Genomic DNA, 21,651 nt, shown 5'->3' on the forward strand with positions numbered 1-21,651 from the left:
CTACTTAATTTATAAGAGCTGTTAACAGGAAACGAAAAATGTTCTATATTTTAGTGTTCTGCTTGAGCAAAAAATTATAGAAGGTAAAATATTAAGAGTCTCTTGCTTTTTTAACCTGATAGGATACAAATTGGTTTTAATGATTCTGGTTTTTATAGCTCCCTAAACTTAATTGAAGCCCCTGGAACAATTTACCTTTTCTAAAAAATGCAGAGTGTGCTAGAAGCAAGACGATTTTTCTTTTGATTTGAAGAAAACTTTATAAGAAGTGGACTCCAAAGCTTAAAAATAAACATTATGATGGGGTGGGTCCTTGGCAAGAAATAAAAGTTAAATTAATGACAACTTTTGGATCAAATGAAGTAATTTGGCTTCTCAAAGAAATTATACTCTAAAAAAAATTAGAAATTGAAATTATAATTTAGAATAGCTACTGCATTTGGGGAGGTGGGAAAGGAAGTTAAAATTCTTGGCTTTCTGGTAAGTTTGGAAAAGATGAGTAAGGATTCTGTGAATAAAAGTTTGTTTTTAGAGTTAAAGCAATTAAAAAATATACAGACTACATTTCAGCGGGAGGCTGTATTTTACTTGAATACAAAAAAATTTTATGTGTATGAAAGGGTAAGGTATGGGAGGTTAAATAAAAATCTTGCACCAGAAACTTCAAACATTATAAAAATAATGGTGAAATGAGGGTTTTAAATAAGTTAGTTTTTATTACATGGGCTTTTCCCTACACCATCAGTAGCTTTAAAATAAAGACATTACAGAATGTTGAACATGGGTTACCTTTATATCTTTGAGGTATAAGAACATAAGCTTAATCGATTGGATTAACTGTAGATACAGTTTTGTTCTTTAGTGAGGAAATAGTTTTTTAATAAGTTCTGTCTTAAAAATGTATATGACATAAGCAGTGTGGTTTACAGTTTATTGTAAATATGCGCACAGATCTTATTTTGCTATATTGAAACAATTGAGCAAGATGTCAGTTGCTTAGATGTCCTAAGCAATCTCTTGCTTTCTTTTTATTCAGATATTTTTTATTTCCCATTAAACAGACTTCATATTAATTTAGTTCTAAAATGTGAAAGATTTGTGTTTCCAAAAATATGCACATAGGTGCTCTAAAGTACCTCCCTCCCCAACATGTACATCTAAGGTAATTAGGTTACTGCGGTAAAAATGTTAGGGAACTTTGAAGTATGCATCGGAGTTTTCAGGAATTATGACCAAAGGGATCTCTACTCCAGAGGTAAGGTATGGCATAGGTAGAAAAATGTTCAAAATGTGTTCAATATAATGCCTGATGATAAAGTGAACTATAACAGATATCTTTGGATTTTCAGAAATACAGAATTAGAAAAATAATTTTCCCTAGTGATCTCTCCCAGAGAAGAGAGATGGATAAACCACAAATTTGTTTTTGTATGATTTTGGAGTACATTTCGAAACATATATCCACAGATATTCTACCCTTTGTGTTCTTGACCTCATTTATTCCAGGGCATCTCCTCCTATCCTTGCTCTCTTAGTGTTTATGATCCATATTTAACTTAGTATTTCTTAGACTCTGAACATTTTTAAAATATTGTACTTTTCATGGAAAGTTGAGTACGTATTCCATGAAATTATTGCCTGGCTTCAGTTTTGCTGTGAATACCTATTTTTATTAAATGATGCCTAGAACTTAGAAAACAATAGCTGCACTAATTTTTACTTTGGTTTGAGAAATTCAAGTTTTATAAATATTCCCTTAAACACTGTAACTCAGGGGGATCTTTATACTATGGGTTAAGAAATAACATTATTTTTAAAAAAAGAAATAATATTAGTGGATAAAATCATTCAGAGAAGAAAGATATACTATTATTCTTTAAGGAATATTAAGTAATTCAATAAGTCAAGTGTTAGTATATTTAGTATATCTAGAAACAAAGGAAAATGCAGTATTCAGTCCAGTTAAGCTATAAAAATTATTAGTTTTTATCTAGATTAAATTACTAATTTACTCAGTAGATGGTAACATGCTAAACACAATGACCTTCCATCCTATCTTTTAATTCTTTTTATAAGAACACCAGCTCCTGGACATGTGCTTTTAGTAAAAATAGTTGGCTATGCTATATGCTGTCTCTTCTACCTTTGTCTTAGGTAGAGCAAATGGTGATGATCTGAACTACTAGGAGAACTCACTACTTAATAAGGTAGCTGGTTCCATGTTCAGAATGGTATAATGTTAAGAAGTTGATCCAGAACTTACTTCTGCGTCATTTTTTAATTTGAAAATTACTTTAGAAATAACCTAGTTTAGCACCCTCATTTTATATAAAAGATAACTGATATCCAGGAATATCACATATATTTCTAATATCACATAATTGATAAAATGTCCGGAGGGCTCAAGTCTCTTGACTGCAAGCTCAGAGATCTGTACTTGCCTGTGCTTTACCCCCTTCGCATGTAGATTCTACTTCTGGAAAACACTGAGCAAGTCTGATTTTTTCAAATATGACAGCCTACAGGACTTTTAACATGACAGTGTTATATCTCAATTCCAAGCCCAGTTGTTTTTTTCTACATATTAAGCACCTATATTTTCTTCCTTTTTTGGTTTTTAAAATGAAATCGTGTATATAGAGTTGTTTTCATAAAGATAACACTAATCAAAAGCTATACAACATTAACAGCAAATTCAAATGCAAACAAAGAATTCCATTTCATCAAGCATCAGAAAGCACGAGTCTTTTAGTCCTTTTCTTGTACATTATTCTGTATCTACATTCTCTGCATCTGATTGGATCCCTGGATTTTATTTCACTTTTCTGCATGACATTCTCCACAGAGAGATATATCATTGGCTGCTGCTTTGGGGGTTGGGTATCATTCTGGGTGTCCATTGTCAGTCCATAGCACCCAAGCACCTATATTCTCTCGCTCTTGTTCATGTGGTATAGTTTTGTGATCTCTGAACATCAGTTTATCATTGTTTTCCTTAATATGTGACACTAAATCAAGATAGTACAGGTGTGCTCCTGTGTTTGACTTTGGAATACCACTTTGTTTGTCCTTACATATTTACCCATGAAGGTGCTTAATTTTATGCATGTTGAGATTCTGTTGAGTAAAAGAGTTATATAGTGGTATGCAAAATATTTTGTTTTTCTGAAGATTAGGCAAGTAGTATGTTTATAGAAAGGCTAATATTCACAGTTTAGTGGAAAAGAAAATTAACTCAAATTAATGGCGAAGATCCTGAGAAGTCATAGTAAAAAAAAAAGTACAATCTCCGTTTCAGTTATTTTTATTTGCTGAATTCTGACGCAAATAACCATAAGTTCCGTATTAAATGAGCTTTGTAATATATAATGTTATTTTTTCCCCGTTTTTTGCTAATTTAAGGGTAACCAGGCCCATTGGAACTAAACTATTGACATATGATTGACATTGAGAAGAAAATGAACTTGTATTTACTAACAATTAAAATGAGAAATGAAAGGCAGTGCTTTAGTAGAAAAGTATCGAATCTATACCAAACAGCAGAAGATGACAAAGGGAAATAGTCCTAGAAGCCTTAGGTTGGGGCCTAAGTTTTAATGCAAGCATAGTTTTATCTTGCCCCTTGAAATATAGCGCAAGTACTCTGCTATAGCAATGGTGTTTTGGTATAACAACATTTTTTAATTTTATTTTAAGAAAAATGATTTTAAATATAATGTTACATGCAATAAACATTAATATTTCAAGAAAAAAGATTTTAAATATAATATTACCAAAACTGTACTAACATAGTATAATGTTACAAGAATTGTAGGAAATATTAAAAATCTATAAACAGCATTTTAAATTACCAGTTAAATATTTAACTTTTTTCTCCCAAATTTTAAATTGAATTCTAGGAAGACACGAGTTTTTTATTTAATAGTTGTGTGTACCTCTTAAGGGTACAAGTACCCTTGTTTGAGAAACACTGGTTTGATATGTAGAGAATATTCTACTTTACCTGAATTAGAAAGAATTTTAGGGTAAATGAGTGAGAAAGAAAGGAATAGATACTTAACATGCCTACTCTGTATACCTTTGGCTAGGTGCTTTACAAATATTTTACCTAATTAATCTAGTTGACCTGTGAGAAAGGTAATTTTTCTATTTTACATGTGAAGATCCTGAAGCTCAGGAGTCACAAAAACTGCCCAAGGGCATATAATCAGTAAGAAACAAAGATGGCATTCGAAAGATCTGTCAAAATTAAAAGAATTCTCTTGTACCACTGATTACCAAACATCTTTGCCCCAAAGAATGCATACCCTTATGAAAATTTCATGTAGAACCTCAGTGTTGAGAGTAGATAAAAGGGATATTTTACTTAGTATGCATTTCTTGATTGACTTTTAAAAAGTTTTAGTTTTACGGAAAAATAGACCAGAAAGTACAGAGTTCTGTCACACATGAATACCAGGTGTCCCTTCCCATACTTTCCTCTATTATTAACATCTTGCTTTCCTGTGGTGCATTTGTTACAAATAATGAACCTAGTATTGGTATATCATTATTCAAGTTTATGGTTTACATTGGGGTTCACTCTGTGTCATACAGTTATATGGCTTTTGCCAAGTACATAATACTGTGTCACAGTTACAGTGTCAGAAGTCTCATTGGCCTACAGATGGCTTGTGCTCCACCCACCCATCCCTTCCCTCACTCCCCACCCATGACAACCACAAATCTTCTGTCTCTAGTTTTGCTTTTCTAAAATGTCATATAGTTGGATATGTAACCTTTTTAGACTGGCTTCTTTAACTTGGCAATATATAATGCCTTATAAAAAAATATCATCTTTGGCAAGGTGTCCACATGTCTCGCCCATTTAAAAATCAATTATTTGTCTTCTTGTTGAGTTTTAAGCAGGTTTTTAAAATATTTTGGATACCAGTTCTTTACCAGATAAGTGTTTGGCAAATAGTCTGTGGCTTGCCTTTTCATTTTCCCTGCTAGTAGTGTCTGTTACAGAGCAGTTTTAAATTTTGATGAAGTCCACTTAATCACCAAACCAACCTGTGGTCCCCTAGATTTTCTCCTGTGTTATTTTCTGGAAGTTTTACAGTTTTGACTTTTACATTTAGGTCAATGATCCATTTTGAGTTAATGATCCTTTCTTGAAAGGTGTAAGGTGAATGATTGTGTATGTGTCCAGTCCTAACACCATTTGTTGAAAAGACTGTTCTTTCTCCTTTGAATTTTCTTTGCTTCTTTTCCAAAGATCAGTTGACTATATCTGTATGAGTCTATTTCGGGGCTTTCATTCTGTTCCATTGGCCTCTGTACTTTTGCCACAGTACCACACTGCCTTGAATACTGTAGCTTTTTGGTCAGTCTTGAAGTTGGGTAGTGTCAGTCCTCTGACGTATTTTCAGTCCTTCAGTATTGTGCTGGCTGTTCTGGGTCTTTTGCCTTTCATATAGCTTATAGAAACAATTTGTCTCTATAAAATGACTTTCTGGGATTTTGATTGGGGTTGCATTGGATCTAAAGATCAAGTTAGGAAGAACTGACATCTAACAGTATTTAGGCTTATTAACATGGAATATCTCTCCATTTATTTATATCTTTGATTTTTCATCAACATTTTGTAACATTTTCTTATCTATCTATCATCTATCTATCTATCTATCTATCTAGCTATCTATCTATCTATCTTTGTACATATTTTGTTAGATTTATACCTAGATACGTTATTTTTTGGGTGCTAATGTTAATTGTGCATTTTTAATTCTAAATTTCAATTGTTGTTAGTATATAGAAAAACAATTGATATTAGCTATATCTTGCAACCATGCCACAATTACTTATTGCAGGAGTTTTTTTTTTATAGGGATTTGCAGACAGTTTTATTTTTTCTTCTCTTGTTCCCTGTATTAGGAGGAAAGCATATAGTGTCTCACCAATACGTATGATGTTAGCTATAGGTTTTTTGTAGATATATATATTTTTAAAATAAATCTTTTTTGTCCAGATTATTACAGTTGTTCCTCTTTTTCCCCCCATAGCTCCCCACCACCCGGTTCCCACCCCACCCTCTGCCCTTACCCCCTTACCCCCACTGTCCTCATCAATAGGTGTATGATTTTTATCCAGTCTCTTCTGCACCCCCCTCACCCCTTTCCCCCCCGAGAATTGTCAGTCCACTCCCTTTCTATGCCCCTGATTCTATTATATTCACCAGTTTATTCTGTTCATCAGATTTTTTATTCACTTGATTTTTAGATTCACTTGTTGATATGTATTTGTTCATAATTTTTATCTTTACCTTTTTCTTCTTCCTCTTAAAGAATACCTTTCAGCATTTCATATAATACTGGTTTGGTGGTGATGAACTCATTTAGCTTTTTCTTATCTGTGAAGCACTTTATCTGACCTTCAATTCTGAATGATAATTTTGCTGGGTAAAGTAATCTTGGTTGTAGGTTCTTGCTATTCATCACTTTGAATATTTCTTGCCACTCCCTTCTGGCCTGCATGGTTTCTGTTGAGAAATCAGCTGACAATCGGATGGGTACTCCCTTGTAGGTAATTAACTGTTTTTCTCTTGCTGCTTTTAATATTCTCTCTTTGTCTTTTGCTCTTGGCATTTTAATTATGATATGTCTTGGTGTGGTCCTCTTTGGATTCCTTTTGTTTGGGGTTCTGTGCGCTTCCTGGACTGTAAGTCTATTTCTTTCACCAGGTGGGGGAAGTTTTCTGTCATTATTTCTTCAAATAGGTTTTCAATATCTTGCTCTCTCTCTTCTGGCACCCCCATAATTCTGATGTTGGTACGCTTGAAGTTGTCCCAGAGGCTCCTTACACTATCTTAATATTTTTGGATTCTTTTTTCTTTTTGCTTTTCCAGTTGGGTGTTTTTTGCTTCTTTGTATTTCAAATCTTGGACTTGATTCCTGTGATCCTCTAGTCTGTTGGATCTCTGCATATTATTTTTTATTTCAGTCAGTGTATGCTTACTTTCTAGTTGGTCCTTTTTCATATCCTTGAGGGTCTCACTAAATTTATCTGCCTTTTCTAGAAAATTCTTGAAAAACCTTATAACTGTGGTTTTGAACTCTATATCCAGTCATTTGCTTTCCTCCATTTCTTTCATTTGTGACCTGTTTCTTTGTCTCCACATTTTGGCTGCTTCCCTGAGTTGATAGAGTGGCTTTGTGTGCTAGGTGTCCTATAGGGCCCAGTGGCTCAGCCTCCCCAGTTACCTGAGGTGGACACTCTTGGTGCACCCCTTTGTGGGCTGTGTGCACAGTCTTGTTGTAGTTAAGCCTTGATTGTTGTTGGTAGTACTGGGAGGAATTGATCTCCAGGCCAATTGGCTGTGAGAATCAGCTGTGTCTACGATGGGAGAACTTTTGAGCTGGAGACACCCTTATGGGGCAAGACTTGCTTCAGTGGGGCTTTGGTGCTCACTGAGTCTGCCCCCTGAGTGTGTCCCTTATGGATCTGAGGAGTTGTAATCTGGATGGTCCCACACTGACCACTGGGTACACTGGCTCTTGGATCTCTAAGGAGGTGCTAATTTAACCTCTGCCTGAGGCCACCCAGCAGGAGCTATGGGAGATCTGCAGATTCCTCTTCTTTGTTTGGGATTTGGAGGTGCCCACATGAGGCCCAGCTGTGAAGCAATGCAAGCTGCTGTGGGACCTTGGCCCTTCTTTTGGATGTTCTGGGTCTCTTTGACCCAGCTGCAGTTTGTTAGGTAATTTTAGATTGCAAAGGGCCAGGCCATTCATATGCAAAAGCCTCTGCTCAGAGCTTGAGTGGGGCGGGGTCTCAGAGAATTAACAGGGCGGAGCAAACAGCTATGGCTGATCCTCAGCCCTGCCTTAAGAGGCCCCTGGGTCTCAGTGTCCCTCGGTAATTGCTGCAAGCATCTCTGAAAGAAAGCTGCCCTCGAGTTCTGCCCAATGCCACACAGTCCAGTTTCTCCCTGTATGAGTCTGGGTCCCCAGAGTCTCACCCGGAACTGGAGTTCAGAGCAGTTGGGAGCTTGTGTCTCCCTCTCGCTTGAAAAAGACAAACACATACTCAGTTGCCAGCCCTTTCCATGCGTGCACATGTGCGTGCCTCCGTACCTCTGCACTTTACTTCCGCAGCTCCTCTGAGTCTCGGTGTGCTTTTCTCTTTCCTTCTAGTTGTAGAATTTCCACTCAGCCAGCCTTCCTGTGGTTCTGGATGATGTCTGTTTTGTCTTTTTGTTGTAGTTTTGAAGTGGTTGTGCAAAGCAGCAATTTCCGGTGTTTACCTATGCCGCCAATTTGGTTTCTCCTTTGTAGGTATTCTTGATCACCTTGAGGAAGTCCCCTCTGATTCTAGTTACTTCATAGTTTTTTTTAAAAAAACCTTGAATTGATACTGGCTTTTGCCAAATGGTTTTTCTGAATCTATTGATACGATCATATGATTTTTCTTTTTGGCCTGTTGATGTGATGGCCTACATAAGTGGATTTTTGAATATTGAATCAGCCTTTCATACATGTAATAAATCAAAATTGGCCATGGTGTACAGTCTTTTTACTCATGATTGGATTTAGTTTGTTAATATTTTGTCAAGGATATGTCAGTCTTAATGAGAGATATTGGTCTTTAATTTTCCTTGTAATGCCATTGTCTAATTTTGATATTAAGCTGGCCTCATTGAATGGATTAGGAATTACTTCCTCTGTTTCTACTTTCTGAAAGAGATTGTGGAGAATTAGTATCATTTCATTAAATATTTGCTATAATTCATTACATATTTGATGAAACTATCTGGGCTTGGCGCTTTCTTTTTGGAAAGTTATTATTGATTCAGTTTATTCAGTTTAGTTTTTTTCTTGTGTAAGTTTTGGTAGGTTATATCTTTTAAGGAGTTGGTCCATTTCATGTAAGGTATTAAATTTGTGGGGAGTTATTCATAACATTCCGTATTATCTTTTTAATGTCCACAGGATCAGTAGTGATACCCCTTTCATTTCTGGTATTAGTTGTGTGCGTCTTGTTTCCTTTTATTTGTTGGCCCGGCTAGTGATTTTTCAGTTTTATTGATAAAATAATGAGATTTTTATTTTTATTTTTTTTAAAATATACTTTATTGATTTTTTTACAGAGAGGAAGGGAGAGGGATAGAGAGCTAGAAACATCAATGATAGAGAAACATCGACCAGCTGCCTCCTGCACACCCCCTACCGGGGATGTGCCCGCAACCGAGGTACATGCCCTTGACCGGAATCGAACCTGGGACCTTTCAGTCCGCAGACCGACGCTCTATCCACTGAGCCAAACCGGTTTCGGCGAGATTTTTATTTTATTAACATTTATTTATTTTACTGTTTTCAGTTTCATTGATTTCTGCTCTAATTTTTATTTCTTCTGCCTGCCTTATTTTATTAGGTTTATTTTGCTCTCTCAAAGTACTGATTTTGCTGCTTGCCAGAATTATAAGTTGTATTTTCATTTTCTTTTTTAAAAGTTTCTCATGAGACTTTTTTTCTACCAATGTGCTTTTTAAAAGTGTGCTGTTTAATCTCCAATATTTTGGCCTTTTCCATGTATCTGCAAATATTTGGTGTCCATTACTGAATTTTGGTTTGTTTCTGTTTTGCTAGGAGCATACTTTTTTTATGATTTCTGTTCTTTAAAATTTTTTTGTTTTATGGCCCTTACTCTTGGTCAGTGTTCCATGTGGGCTTGGGAAGGTGTATTTTATTGTTATTAGATGAACTATTGTTTAGATGTCAGTTAGATCCAGTTGATTGTTAGTGTTGTTCAGTTCAAAATGTGTGTTCTGATTTTCTACCTGCTGGATCTGTCAGTTACAGATAGAGCAGTGTTAAAATATTTAAGTAGCATAGTGGATTCATCTACTTCTCATTTCAGTTCTATCAGTTTTTGTCTTACCTATTTTAAGGTTCTGTTGTTAATAAATACTTATTAAGGATTGTTATGCATCCATAGAGAATTGAGCCCTTAGTTATGTAATGCCTCTCTTTATGTCTGATAACTTTTCCTTGTTCTGAAGTTTGCTTTTCCTGAAATTAATGTAGCTATTCTAGCTTTCTTTTGATTAGTTTTATCATAGTGTAACTTTCTTCATCCCTTCACTTTTAATCTCCCTTTATCCTTATATTTAAAGTGGGTTTCATATAGACAACCTATAGTTGGTTCTTGTTTTTTTTTATCCACTTGATAGTCTCTGTCTTTAAATTGATATGTTTCAGCCATTTACATTTAAAGTGATTATTATTTTGGTTGGGTTAATATGTATATTTTCTATTGATTGCCCTTATACTTTAAAATTTATTTTTTCTTCTACTCTTCTACTCTCTTTTGATTTTGAGCATTTTATGAAATTCCATTTCCTCTCTTATCATATCATTATACTTCTAAATATTTTTTTTAGTTGTTGCACTAGAGTTTGCAACATACATTTACAATTTGTCCACCATCAAATAACATATTTCTTCATGGGTAGTGCAAGGACATTATAACTGAGTATTCCCACATCTTTCCTCCCATCCCTTATAACATTGCTGACCTTTATTTCACTTTTCATAAGCTATAATCATCCAGTATATTGTTGCTGTCATTTTGAACAAACTGTGTGATACGATCAATTTAGAATTTTAAAAAATAAAGGTGTTGTGTGTTTTTTTGCCTTTTAAAATTTCTTTTCTGATGCCCTTCCAGAAAGAAATTATGCAGATCTTTTCTCTGGAGAACTTATTTTAGCATTTCTTTCAAGGTGGGTCTACTGGTGACAAATTTCCTCCATTTAAAAAATTAAATATTTTTATTGACTTCAGAGAGGAAGGGAGAGAGAAAAGGAGAGAGAGAACATCAATGATGAGAGAGAATTATTGGCTGCCTCCTGCACACCCTGACTCGGGATAGAGCCCACAACCCGGGCATGTACTCTGGGAATTGAACCATGATCTTCTGGTTTATAGGCCAATACCCAACCACTGAGCCATGCTGGCTGGGCAAATTTCCTCCAATTTTGTTTGAGAAAGTTTTTTATTCCCTCCTTCACTTTTGAAGGATAATTTTGCTGGATACAAGATTCTAGATTGGTGGTTTTTCTTTCTTTCAGTGTTTTAAATATTTTACTCCACTCTTCTTTCTTGCATGGTTTCTGAAGAAATGGCTATGTAATTCTTACCCTTATTTCTCTGTAGCTAAGGTTTTCCTTTCTCTACTGATACCACTGGCTTTCAGGATATTTTCTTTGTTTTTTATTTTCTGATGTTTGAATATGATATGCCTAAGTGCAAATATTTTGGTATTTATCCTGTTTCATATTCTCTGAGCTTCCTGAATCTGTGGTTTGGTGTCTGTTAATACATTTGCCACATCATACTTAGCCAATATTTGACTATTGATGGGCACTTAGGCGGCTTCCATATATTGCCTATTGTAGATAATGCTGCAATGAACATAAGGGTGCATGCATATGTCTTTTCTAATTAGTGTTTTATAGTTCTTTGGATAAATACCCAGAAGTGGGATTGCTGGGTTCTAAGATAGTTCCTTTTTTTTTTTTCTTTTATAGGGTTTTTTACTGAATTTATTGGGATGACATTAGCCAATAAATTATATAGGTTTCAGGTGTACAATTTATATACATCATCTGTACATTGTATTGTGTGTTCACCACCTTAAGTCCCCTCCATCACCATTTATTCCCCTATCATACTGGTTTCCACAGTAGCTGCACCACTCTGCATTCCCACCAGCAGTACACAAGGGTTCTCTTTTCTCCACAGCCTTGACAACACTTGTTTATAATAGCCTTTCTAATAGGTGTGATATCTCATTATGGTTTTGAGTTACATTTCTCTAATGATTAGTGACTTGAGCATCTTTTCATATGTCCATTGTCCATTTGTATGTCTTTGGTGGAGAAATACCTATTCAGTTCCTCTATCCATTTTTTTATTAGATTGTGTGTATTTTTTTCTGTTAATTTGTATTGAGTTTCTTATTTGCTTTGGATATTATCACCTAATTGGATCTAACATTGGCAAATGTCCTTCCTTCGATGTGTAAAGATTTTTGTTTGTAGTCCCATTTGTTTAGTTCCCTTTCTACCTATCACTGGCTACAGTGGTGGTTTTTTCTTCTGATAAGCTGTGGTTTTCTGTATTTGCCTGGTTCTTCAGTATTTGGGGTGGCAGTTTGTCCTGTGACCTTGGTTCTCTGATGGATCTAAGAAGACTTTTTGGCTTTTAGTTTAGCTATTTTTTCCTTTTTTCATTGTGTTCAGGGGGGTGACACCTTGTTGCACTGGAAACTAGAATGCATTTTTAAATATTTGAATTTGCCTTCAATTTATTTTGAGTCTTAACAAGTAATAGTGCTTTATTAGGAGGCTTCTAAACCTTTGTAGTTATTTCATTGCATTCATTTAGTCCTATTGAAGTATCTACCTACTAAAGTTCATCTATCTCTCAAGCATTGGCATTATTGAACTGTTTCTACCCCTCTTTTTAAAGAACTTTTTTTCATTGTCCTCTATAACTAAATTGTAATTTAATTCTAATTACTGGATCTATCTCTTGTTTCTTGTCAAGGACTTTGTGGCTAAAGTATGTTCTCAATGAGCAAATTTTCTCTACTAGGATCACTCCCATCAGCATCTAATTATGCGGTCATGTATTATTTTAAGAAATGGAAACCACCTGACCCTTTTCTCACACTCTACTACTGCTCACTTTTATTACCAAGAATTGTCTACTCATGTTGTTATAATTTCTCAAATTTTATTTACTTTTCAATCTATTCCAATTTTGCCTTTGCTTCTGTTACCCCTACAACTGCTCTTGTCAAGGCCTCCTAGGGGCTCCCTGTGGCAGATCCACTGTATACTTACCTCTCCTTCCTACTTGACCTTTAGTAGAATTTAATGTAGTTAAAGCGTGTTTCTGAAACGTGTTTTTCTTGACTTTCTTCTGGTTTTCTTCACAGCCTTTATTTTTTAGTTGCTGCTGCTGATCTTACTCTTTCATCCAACTGTGGAATGTAGTTCAATGCCCAGTCCTTGAGCTTTTTCCTTAACCTCTTCTCCTTTTACACTTAGATGATCTTATCTCATTCATTCCCTTATTAACTCTCCTCAAGTTTTTATCTCTCAGCTACTTCCTCAGCTCCAGTCTTGATATCCTCTTAGATAATTTTTAAAAATTAACATGTGCAAACTTGAGCTATTTTTCTTAGTCTTCCTTGTCTCTGCAGCACCAGTGCTCACCTCATTATGTTAAAACCCATGGAGCAGTCTCTTCACCTGTCATATACATTCTATTCATTATCCGTTAGTCTAATTGATTTTGCATTTTATTTTTTTAGTCATTTTTTGGCTTACAGGAAAATTAAGCAGAAAATACAGAATTTTATGTTAATGCCTTTTTTTCCTTGTTTCATCTATTAACATCTTGCATTAGTTTGGTACATGTTATAGTTTAACCAGTTTTCATATATTAACCCTTTGCACTCACTTGCTTTTTTCTCGATTTCTTTATTCTAATGCTAACCGTGCCGAGTCACACTCAACATCCGAGTGCAAAAGGTTAAAGCCCATTGTTTACATTAGGACTTTACGTCATACAATTCTGTGGGTTTTGCTAAATGCATAATGTCATGTATCCACCAGTGTGGCCTTATAGAAAAATTTCACTGCCTTTAAAAATCTTCTTTACATATTCATCCCTTGCCATCCCAATCCCTGGCAACCACTGATATTTTCTTTTTTTAAATTTAAATCAGTTATTTATTTAAAAAAAAATATGTCTGCATTTATTTTAGAGAGAGAGGAAGGGAGAGGGATAGAAATATCGATGACAAAGCAACATCAATTGGCTGTCTACCACATATCCCCTACTGGGGATCAAGCCTGCATCCTGGGCATGTGCCTTGATCGGGAATCGAACCAGTGATCTCTTGGTTCATAGTTTGACACTCAACCACTAAGCCACACTGGCCGGAGCACTTTTTTTATCTTTCAGTTACAGTTGACATACATTATTATATTAGTTTCAGGTGTACACTAGTGGTTAGCATTATATAACTTACTAAGTGATCATTATGATACATCTCATACTCATCTCACACCATACATAATTATTAGAATACTAGTGTATTTGTGCACTGGGATTTGTGCACTGGTGGGGGGCGTGGCCTGTGGGGATCGGCCCGCTGTGGGAGCGCCGCTCATCCTGGTCAGCCAAGCGGCACTCCCACTGTGGGCGTGCACTCACCACCAGGAGGCAACTCCTGTGTTGAGCACCTGCCCCCTGGTGGTCAGTGTGCATCATAGCAACTGGTTGACTGGTCATTCTGGTCTTTCCGCCATTCAGTCGCTGGGCTTTTATATATATAGATTATTGACTATATTCCCTATGCTGTACTTTATATCCTCATGACTATTCTGTAACAATAAATTTATATTTCTTAATCTCTTCATCTTTTTCACTCATCCCCCTAACTTTCCTCCCATTTGGAAACCATCAGAATGTTTTCTGTATTGTTTTTGTTTTTCCTGTTCATTTATTTATTTTTTTTAAGCTCAATTGTTGGTATTTTTTTGTCTCTTGTTTTGCTTTCCTAGAATGTCATATAGTTGGAATCACACAATGTGTAGCCTTTTTTTTTTTTTTAACTGGCTTCTTTCATTTAGTAATATCCAGTTAAGTTTCCTCCTTGTCTTTTTGTGGCTTGATAGCAAAAATGTTTTTATCACTGTATAGATTTACCATAGTTTGTTTACCTATTCCACATTGAAGGACATCTTGGTTGCTTCCAATTTTTGGCACTTAGGAATAAAGCTGCTGTAAACATTCGTATGCAGGTTTTTTGTGGACATAAGTTTTCAACTCACTTGGAAAAATAACCTAGTAGTGCAATTGCTGGATCTGATAGTAAACCTATACTTAGCTTTGCAAGAAACCACTAACCTGTCTCCCAAAGAGGCTGTACTATTTTATAGTCTCACCAGCAGTAAATAAGAGTTCTTGTTGCTCTACATCCTCCCCAGTATTTGGTTGTGTCAGAGTTTGGGATCATAGCCACTTTAATAGATGTATAGTGGTATCTCATTGTTTTACTAGTAATTTGTTTAATTCCCTAATGATGTCAATTTTTGAGTATCTTTTCCATCTGTATACTTTTCCATCTGCATAAATCTTTGGTGAAGTGTCTGTTCAGATCTTTTGCCCATTTTTAAAGTAGTTGTTTGTTTTTCTGTTGAATTTTAAGACTTTTTTGTATACTTTACCAGGTAAGTGTTTTGCAAATATTTTCTTGTCTGGCTTGTCTTTTCATTCATTTAACAGTGTCTCTTGCATAGCAGAAGTTTTACATTTTAATGAAGTACACTTAATCAATTTTTCTTTAATGGATCATACCTAGATTTTCTACTGTGTTACCTTTTGGAATTTTTATTCTGTAGTTATAGTTTTGTCTTTTACATAAAGGTCTGTGATCCATTTTGAGTTAACTTTTTTAAAAGGTCAGTTGTGTGGTTGTTTAATACCATTTGTTAAGACTGTCTCTTCTCCTTTGAATTTTCTTTGTTCCTTTTTTAAAGATCAGATTTACCTCCTAAATGTCTCTCAAACCTGCTCACTTCTTACTATGTTCATCTATCAACCTCTACTCCAAGGCACCATCATCTCCTGCCTGAACTATTGCAGTAGCCCTACTGGTCTCCTTGCTTAATCTCTTCTGTGTTCTTCACAGAATATTTGTTATAATGTTTAACCATAAATAAAATCATACACATTTCGTGTTTGATACGCAATTGCTTTCCTTTGTAAAAGCAATCCTAAAATCTTTATCATGGCATATAAGGCCCTAAATGATCTTGCCTGATTTTTTTTAAAACCAGAGGTTATTGTGTGTTGTTTATATTATTTTTAAACTTCTACAGTAGCTGCCTCATAGTAGACACTGGACAAATAATTTCCATGAGGAAGACATAGGCAGCCTTAGAGATGCCCAAATCTAGTGAGGGAGATTCACTCATAAGTAGGTCAATTGCATTGACACTTTAGTGATGTTGAATAGCTGTTGAAGTTCTGGAAAGTAAGCAATGAAAGATTAAAAAAGAAAAACACCTCTCTATGCCTCAGTTTCTTCATCTGTGAAGGAGCTAATACCTCACAGTTGTTTTGAGGGTTAAATGGTCTAATATATGCATATCATTACTATGTGCCATTTTGAGTAAACATACAAGTCTATTATATAAAGGCTTTCTTATTTAAAATTTTATTACATTAGAAAACACATTTTGTAACATGCAGCTTTCTCAACAGATATCTCACTCCTATATTACAGAGAAAGACTTCATTCTCCTGATATCATATATAAATCTTCCCTTTCATCACCCATCCTTTCCTCTTCCACCTGTTCTCTACCTCATATTACCTCTGCTTTCTTAGAGGTATTAAGATTTTTTTCTTTCTTTTTTTTTAAATCTTTAACTTCTTCCTTTCATCTAGATCCTTGTATGCATGCAAACATATTAAACTCTTCCAATTAAAAATTATATCTAACTGTAGCTACTGCCTCACCTCTTCCTCTGTTCCCACACTTAAAAACTGACTATAACATTTTCTCCATTTCTTCAATGCCACTCACTTCTCAGCCCACTTCAGTCTTGCTTCTACATCTTAGTAACTTTATTCAAATAACAGTATTGATGTTATCAGTGACATTATCACCAAATCAAAGGGACAGTTTTCGTACCTTGTCATACATGTGCTGTCAGCAGCACTCACCACGATGGATGCATTCTCTTTACACGTTTTCGGGTCTGTGAGGCTTGACTCCTCAGATTTCCTTGTATTTTTTCGGCTGTTCCTTAGTCTCATTTGCAAATTCATTCTCACTCTATCCAGGCTTTATTTTATATATTGCAGTTTCTAAGGCTGGGTCCTTGGGTCATTATCTTTCCATTATTTTGGTGTCTCTAGCCATACTGTATATTATGGAAGTCCCCCCATATCTGCCGGTTCACTTTCCATGGTTTTAGTTTCCCACAGTAAACCATAGTCCAAAAATATTAAATGAAACATTCCAGAAATAAACAATTCATAAGTTCTAAAATGTGCATGTGCACTACTCTGAGTATTGTGGTGAAATCTCATGCCATTCCGCTCCGTCCCATCTGGGACATGAATTATCTCTTTGTCCAGTGTGTCTACCTGTTAGTCACTTAGTAGCCATTTGATTATCAGATTGACTACCAGGGTATCTCAATATTGTGTTCAAATAACCCTTATTTTACTTAATAGTGTTTCCAAAGTTCAAGAGTGGTGAGCTGGAAATTTGGATAACCCAAAGAGAAGCCATGAAATACTTTTAAGTAAAAAGGTGAAAGTTCTTGACTTAATAAGGAAAGAAAAAGAAATTATATGCTGAGATTGCTAAATTCTGCAGTAAGAACAAATCTTCTATCTGTGAAATTGCCTAGTTTACAAATTTAACTATCATAGGTATGTGTTTACAGGAAAAAAAACATATGCAGGGTTTGGTACTATCTGTGGTTTCAGGCGTTCACTGGGGGGTCTTAGCACATATCCCCATGGGTAAGAGGGGAATACTGTATATTGATGATCCAAGTTTAATAACACTCGTCCAACTTTACAGATTGAATTACCTACTTGGCATCTCTTTGTGCCCAAGAGCACATCAAACACATTTTTAAAATTTATGGTCTTTACCCCTTCAAATCTGGGCTTCCTTTACCATTCCTGCTTTCAGTGAACATCACCTGTGCCCATCCAGTTACGCATGCCGAAACGCTAGGTATCTTCCTGCATATCTGTGTATTCCTTACACCTTTACCCAGTTTTTCATCCAGTCCTTTTGATATTTGTGTCTAAAATATTTCAGCAGCCTATTTCTGTGTCTCCACTACCCTGGCTTAGTCCATTATTTCTTAACTTGAACTGTAGCAGTTCTAATTGGTCGTCTTACATACATCCTTGTGCTAATTGAATCATTCTTCACAGTGCAGCCAGAGTGATGTTTCTCAAAATACAAATTGAATGATGTCGGTCTTAAAACATTCAATTGGTTTCCTATTGCTCTTAGGATCCATGGGTAGGTAGCACCAACAATCCTTAATCTAATTTGTGAAACCCAGAAAGACCAAGGTCCTATATCTCTCTCCAGTCATACCTTTGGCCACTTTTGGGCGTTTTTGTCTCTCTCGCTCTCATTCTTTGTCTCAGTCCAGTGATCATTTCAGGAACACATCAGATGCTCCTGAATATGTTAGATCACCATCCTGTTTGCTCCCATAGTGCCATGTGCGTACTGTGCCATTGCTTATAGGCACGTTTTTACAATTTTGTGGACCATTTCCGTCTAGCTAAAAGCCCCTGAGGGACCAAGGATCTTGTTTGCTTTTGCTTGCTGTTTGCACAGTTGACTGGCTTATTCCCTTTATTTCATGGAATCTTAAGAAGCCACTCCTATTTTTCTTTTCCTTTAGTAAAAAACAAAAAAAGTAATCAGTGAAAGGTAAGTTCACAATAATGTTATTGAAATAATTTTCTGTAAAAGCTGAATTAACTTGAACTGTAACATTCTTCCAGCCCCCTGCCTTTCCATGATGGTAAAAAATGTTACTTGCTAAAAAAAAATTTTAGAGTGTATTTATAGACTCTGATACTTGAAAATAATTGGTACTTAATGATTCTATTGGTACTTCATGAGAATATGATATTATTCTCAAAATGGAAAAATTAGATGTTTCTAACTTTGCAAATAAAATATTTAAGTTGGTTTCAATTTGGCTTTAGGTGTTGGTTTGAAGCCTTTCTGAACCTGCAAGCAGTTCTGACTTGTGAGCATCTTTGGGAAGGGATATTTAGTAATCACTGAGAATTTTTTTTAATTTAGTGTGATTTGTAGTGAATCATTGCTTGTTTGTTTGTCTAGCTCTTTATTTTGTTAATTTATTCATCCTTTTTTCCCTCATACTTTTGTTTCTTTTAGGAAGATGACCCACTGTCAGCATTTCTGTTTCATTCCTTTGTTCAGGAGGTTCTTTGCATCATTCCCATAGTGGGTCTCAGAGGCCTTTTCCTCCCAGATCTACCTGCTGTTTTGACTCAATTTATGCTCCATATTAGAGAAGTTTAGATTAGAAAGAGCTGGTTTGCCATTTAACATTGTATGTTTCTCAAAGGAAACTTTAAAGATCTGTCACAGAACCTTTTTATAATGTTAGGGCCTGTTTTTCTAGATTCTGAATGATAAACACTCCTAGTAGCCTGGCACTTGCTAGTTGGAACAAAATAATCACTTCAGCCTTTTGTAATCACTTAAGATACTCATTAATTGTGAGTCATTGTTTTGAATATTGTACATTATAGATCTTTTTGTTTTTGTTGCTTGAATTGCCTAATGTTTTTTTAGAACAGTTATGGCAGTTGTTAACTTAGAGTATATTTTTATTCTGAAAATTGGGTAATGCCAGAGTTCATCGCTGGACAACAATTATTTATTCCCAGCCAATCAGATTGGTAGTACAATGTCCTTTTGTAAAGCAAAAAGTAACTGGATTATAGAACTTCTTTTTCTTGCTGAGGTACTGATAAGATTATTTTAAGAAAATGTACATGTTTGAATTAATAGGAAACTACCTCAGACATCATAGAAAATGTATAAACATGTATCTGTTGCCAAAGATGGAATTGTATTTCTATATTAAATTTATAATATTCTTTTGAAAGCAGAGAATAACTTTCATATTTATTTAACAAGTTAAAATTCAGTCACTATTATTACATTAAATAAAATATATCCATGTAAAATAGCTTATTAAATGCTTCCTAAAATTTCTAAAGTTTTAATTATAAGGACTCAGTGATTTTTTCATAAGTATGTTTTTATTCAAAATTTTTTGAGTATGTAGCCTATTTTAAAAAGTTGATGGCATTCTACTGTCAAGATATACATATTCTAATATAAGTCTTTTCTTTATGGAAAATGTGACAATAATAAATTCTTGTGGTTTTCAATATTGTCTTTAAAAGAGCATTAGAAACAATCTTGTAATGGTTAACAGGTTTTTAAATATAATCAGCAGCTGTGCTTCCACTCTTCATACGAACTATTAAATTAGAGCCTTGGTATCTTATTTCCAAAATTCAGTGCATTAAACACAAAACTCAATAATCACCTCCTAGCAGTCACTTTCTTTGTTCTCTGAATTCTGTATTGATGGTGGATATAGAGCCATCTGAATGAAGATGGTTTATGCATGCTGTGTAATTAAGTAGTCTAAATTTCCAAATCTTTGTTTAAATATATTACATTCATTGCCCTATAGTACAGTTCCTTAATAGGAATGTAATATATCAGTATTGCAAATTTAGATTGCCTTTTTCACTCAATCCATTAAAAAGTCAGGTTACCTATAATGAAGAAGAGGTTGTTCCAAAAGATTCAACACCTCTTTTACATTTTTGGAAATGTGCTCAATTGTGGCATGAAGGCTCCACTAGGAATGAAGACATTTATATTTAAATTCTATATTTTTTTCAGTGAAAAATGGAATACTACTTATTGGCCATGCTTTTGGGCATCATCGTTTTTTTTTTCTATTTAAGCTTGGCTCTTCTTGATAGGAAAAGGAGAACAAAATATTATATAAATTAGTTTCTTATTGCTCACCTCTATAAATCAGAATTATTTTTAGGTCACCCATAATATAGGTACATAAGTTCAATGTGCAGATCTGAGAGGTTTCTTAGATCATTGTCAACATTTCAGTACAATTCACAAATGATGGGGATATTTCTAAACACCAGTTTGCAACATGCTTCATCATTTTTTAGAATCTTCATTAAACTCTACGACAATATAAATCTGATTTTGTGGTCAATTTATTTTGACACATTTTCCTTATGGCTGTCAGAGGTGGGTCACAAAAACATCTAAGTGATTCAAATGGCAGTGATTCCTAAATCATAATACTTCAATTTTAATAACATCTAGCATTTATGCAGAAGTTTTTGGTGATATTTGACTAGTTCCTATAGTCTGAACTTTCACCTGATTGGAAGGTGTTAAATTTCTGTCATTTAAAGAAATGAATTAAAAACCTGATATGATTCTTTTGGAAGATTTTGAAACTGGTTAAAAATTTGATTTCCAAGTTTTTGAGTGTGCAAATGAGGTACTTTTTAAAAATTACTCTTCTAACATTTTTTAGTACATATCACAAAATAATGGAATGTTTTGAGACAGTCATCTTTAAAATTCCTTTCCCATCGGAGTTACTCTCGAAAAGCAGCCACATGCTCATGAACTGTTATGGCAGTCCCTCCACATTGAAGGTACAGGGACAGTGTTTGTTTTGAAGATTCTGTTTTGTGGCTTAACCTCTTGCCATCACAGACAAGGTCAGCAAATTTTGAATGTTGTTCTTTCTGTAGAAGGAAAATCCGTAGTTCATCTTTTAAGTTCAACACCTCTTAAATTCTCAACAATAGATAACTGGTAAACTGTAGGGGAAAAGAATTCAGCTACTCCTTATCTCATTAAAAATATCTAAGTGATTCTTCTATTTGAAAGTTAAAAAAAAAAGTTAACCATGTTGGACCATTTAGTGAGCACTTC

The 21,651-nt window shown here is 34.8% G+C and overlaps 2 protein-coding genes across 2 annotated transcripts in view; one reads left to right on the plus strand and one right to left on the minus strand.

Annotated features, from left to right (window-relative positions):
* TSC22D1 (TSC22 domain family member 1) overlaps positions 1–21,651 on the plus strand; it is a 154,061-nt gene that overhangs the window by 36,042 nt on the left and 96,368 nt on the right. The window lies entirely within an intron of this gene.
* On the minus strand, positions 2,724–2,900 carry LOC103289663 (DNA-directed RNA polymerases I, II, and III subunit RPABC4-like). The gene has a single exon (XM_054719819.1). It carries the CDS (start codon positions 2,898–2,900, stop codon positions 2,724–2,726), a length of 177 nt encoding a protein of 58 aa, XP_054575794.1.

This window comes from Eptesicus fuscus, chromosome 8 (genome assembly GCF_027574615.1).
Source record: "Eptesicus fuscus isolate TK198812 chromosome 8, DD_ASM_mEF_20220401, whole genome shotgun sequence".
Classification (NCBI taxonomy): Eukaryota; Metazoa; Chordata; class Mammalia; order Chiroptera; family Vespertilionidae; genus Eptesicus; species Eptesicus fuscus.